We start from the raw sequence: 7724 nt of genomic DNA, 5'->3' as shown, positions 1-7724 counted from the left end.
GGAACTTATTACATGTGATCGAAACTAGTATTAGATATAACTACAATGTTGATTATTTTGTAATTTCCAAAGTAAAATTAGAAAAACAATAACCTTCATACATAAATAAACAATCTTCATGTAAACAATTTTTTAAAGTGGTGTATAATTGTTCTTTTAGGGATGATAACGTCACATGGTTTCTGAAAGTGATAGAAAACAATAGTGATCATCACAATTCTCAACTATAAGAATCCTTGCATAATGGAGGTTCAACATTGTGCAGAATCTACCACTAAAACAATGGCTTATCTTCAACCATTGATCTTCTATATTCTGTCCGCTCTTCCAATATTCTGGCTTATATCTCCCTCCCTTTCCTCTTTAGATAATGTTAATGACAAGGTTACTGTGTCACTGTACTATGAAACAAGTTTATGTCCACGTTGTGCCTCCTTTATCTCCAATGACCTCGTCAAGGTCTTCCATACTGACCTCCATACCATTATCAATCTAAGATTGGTCCCTTGGAGCAATGCTGAAATCCATTGCCAGGTTTACAACTCCATTCTTCATTTTAATATATTCATTATTAACTAATGAAGTTCAATTTCTTTCTTCCACTGTAACTAATTATAGTTTATGCAACAATGTGCAGCATGGAGAAGAAGAATGCCACTTAAACACTATACATACTTGTGTCATCCATTTCTGGCCTGATGTGGTAAAATTTTGTGACAAGTAACTTCAGTATTTATTTCATGGTTGCAGGACTTTGAAAATTTTGTGAAATATGTGTGCCAAGCTTATAAAGGAGATCATAAACCAGCTGCTTGCAAAGCACAATCATCCAATCTCAGCCCAACCATCTATGCATGTAATATCTATATATGGAGTAGTTCTCTTTGATTTATAAATTTGTAAAATGCATTTTATCAATTTTCATTACGGGTAGCATTTGCAGTACCCCAGCCGCCAGTAATTCCAGTGGTAGACTTCTATAAATTGGCACTTCAATGGCCTCCCTCAGTTTGTAGCTCTACTCTCAACTGTAAACTCCCAATCCCAACTGAATTCAAAATACATGGAATTTGGGCGCAAGACGCTCATGACATGCCGGTGCCCCCGTACAATGCAAGGAATCCTTGCACCCATCCACAACCTACTACAACCCCGCCACAACTCCAAGTACGCATACGTACATTCTTCGCTTGAAACTATTAAGTAATTTATCTATAATCTAATCAAATTTTTTGTTTCTTATTTAAAAGAACTTGTTGATAGGTGATGTAGCTCTTGTTGGGAAGAAACTGAACAACCGAAACAAAGCGAAAGCCGAACCGGTGTTCTTTCTCTCCTTATAACTCCTGTCAAAAATTATGGCAAGCACAATAGCACAAGATATGTTCTCTAGCAACCTTAATCAACCACAAATCAACTAATGCAACCACAATAAAAATAAATAGAGACACCGGTATTTTTACGTGGAAAACCCCTTTAAATCAAGGGTAAAAACCACGGGACTTTAGAGTCCGATCAAGAGCTCCACTATCATCAAATGTTCAACTACAAGATCACAATATCAAGCCTACAACAAGCATTCAACTCCAACAAGGCTAACAATATGTAATCTTTAGCAAAAGAGAGAAAAATGAGAGAATATCACCAAAAACGCAGCTACTGAAAAATGGGTATTTTCGACGCTACAAGACTCGGATGAAAAATCCGACCGTACAAAGTCAAGAGCACCTTATCGCCTAGCTGCTGTCCAAAAATCAGCTCAATCGAACCACGGATGAACCTTCGATCAAAGAGTTGATCACTGCTGCACCAAGCTTAGAAAAATGAAATTTTCTACTCTCTTTTTCTCTGGATGAATTTGAGATTTTTGGCTCACACCCTTTTTTTTTTTTTGACAAATCCAAGAAGACAAAAAAATGTGGCAGAAATTATGGGTTTCCCACATAGTAGGACCCACACCTAACAAATCTCCCCCTCCAACTATGTGGGGAATGCCTCCATGCCGGAGGTCAAACAACATGCTTCAAACTTTCCTCTTGGTAAGGCCTTCGTCAACATATCAGCACCATTATCATTAGTGTGTATCTTCTCAAGCTCTAACAGCTTAGCTTCAAGAACATCTCGTATCCAATGGTACCTCACATCAATATGCTTAGATCTAGCATGAAAAGTTGAGTTCTTACCAAGATGAATAGCACTCTGGCTATCACAGTACAGGACATACTTCTCCTGAGTAAAACCAAGCTCATGCACAAACTTCTTTATCCAAAGCATCTCCTTACACGCTTCGGTTGCTGCAATGATTCGGTGGTGGACAATGCAACACACTTTTGCAGTCTCGATTGCCATGCCACAGCTCCCCCTGCATAAGTGATTAAGTAACCTGAAGTAGATCTCCTCGAGTCAATGTCTCCGGCCATGTCTGAATCTGTATACCCAACAAGAACAGGTTTCTCATTGCCGAAACAAAGTTTCATGTTGGAAGTGCCACGAAGATATCTCATAATCCACTTCACTGCATTCCAATGCTCTCTGCCTGGATTAGAAAGAAACCGACTAACTGTACCAACGGCATAAGCCAAGTCTGGTCTCGTGCAAACCATTGCGTACATCAAACTACCCACGGCTGAAGAGTAAGGAATTTTCTGCATCTCTTCCTTCTCCTTTTCTGTGGAAGGACTATGCTTAACACTCAATCTAAAGTGCATAGCAAAGGGAGTATTCACCGCTTTAGCTTTGTCCATACTAAACCTTTGAAGTACTTTCTCAATGTACCTCTCTTGTGATAACCATAATTTCTTGGCCTTTCTATCACGTGTCAGTCTTATGCCAAGAATTTGCTTTACTAGCCCCAAATCCTTCATTGCAAAGGATTTACTCAACTCTTGTTTCAACTTCTCAATTCTAGAAGCATTCTGACCAACAATAAGCATATCATCAACATAGAGCAAAAGAATAATAAAATCATCACCAGAGAATCTCTTAACAAACACACAATGATCAGAAGTAGTCTTCTTGTAGCCTTGCTCCCCCATAACAGACTCAAACTTCTTGTACCATTGCCTTGGAGCTTGCTTCAAACCATACAAGCTCTTTTCAATCTGCACACATAGTCCTCTTTCCTTGTGCAACAAAACCCTCTGGCTGCTCCATGTAAAGCTCTTCTTCCAAGTCACCATGAAGAAAAGCGGTTTCACATCCATTTGTTCAACCTCTAGGTCATAACAAGTGCCAAACTCAAGATAGTTCGATAGAGGACATCTTCACAACCGGAGAAAATATTTCTTCAAAATCAACCCCCTTTTTCTGAGTATAACCCTTGACAACCAATCTAGCTTTGTATCGTGGAGATGAAGACTTCTCTTCTTGTTTCAACCTGTAAACCCACCGATTATTCAAAGCTCTTTTGCCCTTAGGCAGTTTCACCAATTCAAAAGTATGGTTCTCATGCAAGGATTGAAGTTCGTCTTTCATCACTTCAACCCACCGATCTTTGCATTCACTCTCCATAGCCTCTTCATAACATTCGGGTTCTCCCGTCATCAAAGAACATATTCATCGGAGAATACGATGTAAGATCGTCGATCTTTAGAAGACCTTCGAAGTGGAACTGCTGGTGGAGCTATAGGTGCTTGTTGTTGATCATTCACAACATCATCCATGGGAGTATCAAAGTCACCTATAGTCCGATGGTCACCACTAACATCACCATGCACATCATCCCGGATAGGATCCGGTGAAGAGTCTAGGGAACCGGATTCACATCGATCAAGTCACCACTACCTTGTGAATCCACTTTCTCCGTCTTATCAATGTCATCAATGGTGCGATCCTCAATGAAGACAACATCTCGCTTCTCACGAGTTTCTTCCGAATCGGATCATAGAGTCTATAACCAAACTCACCATCTAGACCATAACCAATAAAAATGCATTGTCGAGCCTTGGCATCCAACTTGGATCTTTCATCCTTTGGAACATGAACAAATGCTTTACAACCGAACACATGTAGGTGATCATATGACACGTCTTTACCAAACCAAACTCTATCGGTACATCACCTTTCAAAGGAACACTAGGAGACAGATTTATCACATGTGTCATTTGATTCAAAGCTTCACCCAAAACGATCTTGGTAACTTTGCATCGACAACAAACATCCGACTCTTTCAATCAATGTTCGGTTCATTCTTTCAGCTAACCCATTTAATCGTGGAGTCTTTGGTGGTGTTCTCGATGTCGATTCCTGTCGCAGACAATACTCATGAAACGACCACTGTACTCACCACCATTATCGATCGAATGCACTTCAACTTCTTCCCGTTTCCTTTCAACCGATGCTTGAAACTGTTTAAACACCTCAAAGACTTGATTTTAGACTTCAAAGTGTAAACCCATAGCTTTCTTGAACAATCATCAATGAAAGTCACAAAGTAAAGTGCACCACCATGTGATCTTACTTTTATCGGACCACAAACATCTGAATGGACCAACTCTAGCAACTCTGATTTCCTATGAGGAGGATGGCTTCTAAATGAAACTCTTCTCTGCTTTCCTGCTAGACAATGAGCACAATTCTTCAGTGTAGCATTCTTTAAACCCGAAAGTTGATTCTTCTAAATGAAACTCTTCTCTGCTTTCCTGCTAGACAATGAGCACAATTCTTCAGTGTAGCATTCTTTAAACCCGAAAGTTGATTCTTCTTCGCTAAACAGCTAAGCCCCTTCTCACTCATGTGACTGAGTCGTTTATGCCACAACTCAGTTGAGCTGTAATTCAGTGTCACATTCACCGTCTCTCGAGAAGTCAAAGCTTGCATCAAGTACAAATTTGAGCTCTTCTTTCCTCGAGCCACAACCAAGGAGCCTTTAGTCAGCTTCCACTGCCCTTCTCATGAAGGTGTTCTGAATCCTCATCATCAAGCTTTCCTGCAGAAATCAAATTCAAACGGACATCCGGTGCATGTCTGACATCCTTGAGAGTTAACTTTGTTCCATTGTTACTCACCAAGCTAACATCTCCCATACCAATAACCGAAACCAAACAATCATTACCCATCTTCAATACCCCAAAATCACCAGGAGTATAAGATGTGAAGAATTTCTTCTTCGACGTGACATGAAGTGATGCACCAATATCAATCACCCAACTAGTCTCGTCGTATGCTAGGTTGACCAAATTCTCATCACAAATAACTAACAGATCTTCACGAGTAACAGTAGCAACACGCTCGGATTTTTCATCGTCATTCCGATCGTGTTTATCACCACCACCTTTGTTCTCTCTCTTCCACTTGAAGCAATATTTCTTAATATGACCTTTCTTACCACAATGATGACACTCAAGATTCTTGTATCTCGATCTTGACTTGCTTCGGCTTTTATCTCTACCCTTTCCATCTTTGTCTCTGTTTCTCCCCCTGTTTTCGATAACCAACACCTCGGACTGTGATGTAGAACCCTGAGATCTTCTTCTAACCTCTTCATTCAACACACCACTCTTAGCCAAATCCAAAGTAATAATACCCTGTGGGGCAGAATTAATGAGTGAGACTCGAAAGGTCTCCCAAGAGTCTGGTAGAGTAGCAAGCAACCAAAGTCCTAAAATCTCGTCATCAAATTTGACACCCATACCAAGCAACTGATTCATCACACTCTGAAATTCACTAACATGGTCAGCTATAGACATTCCTTCTTTATATTTTAGCGCCATCATTTTCTTCAGCAAAAACAACTTGTTATTGCCCGACCTCGAAGCATACAAGCTTTCAAGCTTCTCCCACAATGTTCGAGCATGTGTCTCGATCAATGTGGTTGTAAACATTTTCTTCAACAAATTGCGAATAAAGCCACACACTTGTTGATGCTCAAATTCCCATTCTTCATCACTTTTGAATCGGGTTTTGAGTAGTAAAGACCGGAAGATGCAAAGCCTTCACAAACAACAAGTCCTTCATTTTATTCCGCCAAAGTTGATAATTTGTGCCATTCAACATAATCATCTTGCTCGTATTAATTTCCATAATTATCTGACACAATAACCAAGCTCTGGTACCAGTTTGTTGGGAAGAAACCGAACAACCGAAACAAAGCGAAAGCACAACCGGTGTTCTTTCTCTCCTTATAACTCCTGTCAAAAATTATGGCAAGCACAATAGCACAAGATATGTTCTCTAGCAACCTTAATCAACCACAAATCAACTAATGCAACCACAATAAAAATAAATAGAGACACCGGTATTTTTACGTGGAAAACCCCTTTAAATCAAGGGTAAAAAACACGGGACTTTAGAGTCCGATCAAGAGCTCCACTATCATCAAATGTTCAACTACAAGATCACAATATCAAGCCTACAACAAGCATTCAACTCCAACAAGGCTAACAATATGTAATCTTTAGCAAAAGAGAGAAAAATGAGAGAATATCACCAAAAACGCAGCTACTGAAAAATGGGTATTTTCGACGCTACAAGACTCGGATGAAAAATTCGACCGTACAAAGTCAAGAGCACCTTATCGCCTAGCTGCTGTCCAAAAATCAGCTAAATCGAACCACGATGAACCTTCGATCGAAGAGTTGATCACTGCTGCACCAAGCTTAGAAAAATGAAATTTTCTACTCTCTTTTTCTCTGGATGAATTTGAGATTTTTGGCTCACACCCTTTTTTTTTTTTTGACAAATCCAAGAAGACAAAAAAATGTGGCAGAAATTATGGGTTTCCCACATAGTAGGACCCACACCTAACAGCTCTTTGGAACCAATTGCCCACACTATGGCCGAACTTGCCATCGACAGGGTCAGACATTGGGTTTTGGTTTAAGGAATGGATGAAACATGGCACATGTTCCGACTTTGCACAACATCCTCTATCATACTTCCAATCGGCCATACAACTTAGGACAAATTTAAATCCAGGTATATCGAATAATTTGTTTTTATTTTCCCTTCACATTCCTGTTTGTGTTTAATATACTTTACTGTCTCTTATTTGTTTTAATGAATATTGGGATTTAGCTATGGGACTCACACGTGGATCCACCTATACTGTCCGACGAGTTACGGATACAGTTTTCTGACTTATAGGAGCATCTCCACAAATTTCATGCAGTAAACACAAAAGAACTAAAGTTCTACTACTTGGGGAGATGTTTATCTGTTATGGAAGACCGAGGCCATCCCTTATCTTTGGAACTCCCAAAAATTGTTCCAACTTATTTTATGGCCTGTGCAATAGTGGATCCGATACCATAGAATTTCCATAGCTAGCTTTACCACAATTGTCTCATATATGTTTAAAAATGTTTGATATAATATCTGAATTATTAATAAAACTAAAATAGAAACTATCTAACCAGATTCAAGCAATTGAACAAAAATATCAAATCTTTTCCTTTCAAAAATATTTACTTTCAAAAGTTTGGGTTTTATTTACTTTATTCTTCCAATTTTGATTTTCTCTTTCTTTTTTAATTGATTGAGTTTCTATCCTCAGTATAAATATTTACATAAATTTATGTTGAAAGCCCTTTCCATAAATAGTTCTAAAAATTATGATTTTATAAAAATTTTAAATTATTTCCATTATTTTAAATTTATAATATTTATTTTATAATAAAAATTAAAATTAATTATATATTAAATAGAGAAAATTGAATTGATTGTGGATAATCGTAATTGCTAAACTTACATTTTATAACAGCTTGAGTTGTCTTGTCACATCCCAA

The 7724-nt window shown here is 38.5% G+C and overlaps 1 protein-coding gene across 3 annotated transcripts; it reads left to right on the top strand.

Moving 5' to 3' along the window:
* Positions 1-214: 214 nt before the first annotated feature.
* LOC108452462 (uncharacterized) lies at positions 215-1857 on the top strand. Of its 3 annotated transcripts, none has more exons than XM_017750251.2 (4): positions 215-534; positions 751-856; positions 935-1167; positions 1251-1857. In XM_017750251.2, exons 1-4 carry the CDS (start codon positions 244-246, stop codon positions 1341-1343), a joined length of 723 nt encoding a protein of 240 aa, XP_017605740.2. In that variant the 5' UTR covers positions 215-243; the 3' UTR covers positions 1344-1857. The 3 variants fall into 3 exon arrangements, with proteins under 3 accessions (XP_017605740.2, XP_017605741.2, XP_017605742.2); XM_017750252.2 differs by having other exon boundaries at positions 218-534; positions 944-1167; XM_017750253.2 differs by having other exon boundaries at positions 219-534; positions 1264-1857.
* The last annotated feature ends 5867 nt before the right edge of the window (positions 1858-7724 follow it).

Source organism: Gossypium arboreum, chromosome 10 (genome assembly GCF_025698485.1).
Source record: "Gossypium arboreum isolate Shixiya-1 chromosome 10, ASM2569848v2, whole genome shotgun sequence".
NCBI lineage: Eukaryota > Viridiplantae > Streptophyta > Magnoliopsida > Malvales > Malvaceae > Gossypium > Gossypium arboreum.
This window is presented reverse-complemented; position numbering and strand designations above follow the sequence as displayed.

Excerpts from the sequence above, each read along its gene's own strand:
- LOC108452462 (XM_017750251.2), top strand. The coding sequence starts at position 244 with ATGGAGGTTCAACATTGTGCAGAATCTACCACTAAAACAATGGCTTAT. Across the intron at positions 857-934 it reads CAGCCCAACCATCTATGCAT|CATTTGCAGTACCCCAGCCG; the intron begins GTAATATCTATA and ends CATTACGGGTAG. Across the intron at positions 1,168-1,250 it reads CAACCCCGCCACAACTCCAA|AACTTGTTGATAGGTGATGT; the intron begins GTACGCATACGT and ends CTTATTTAAAAG.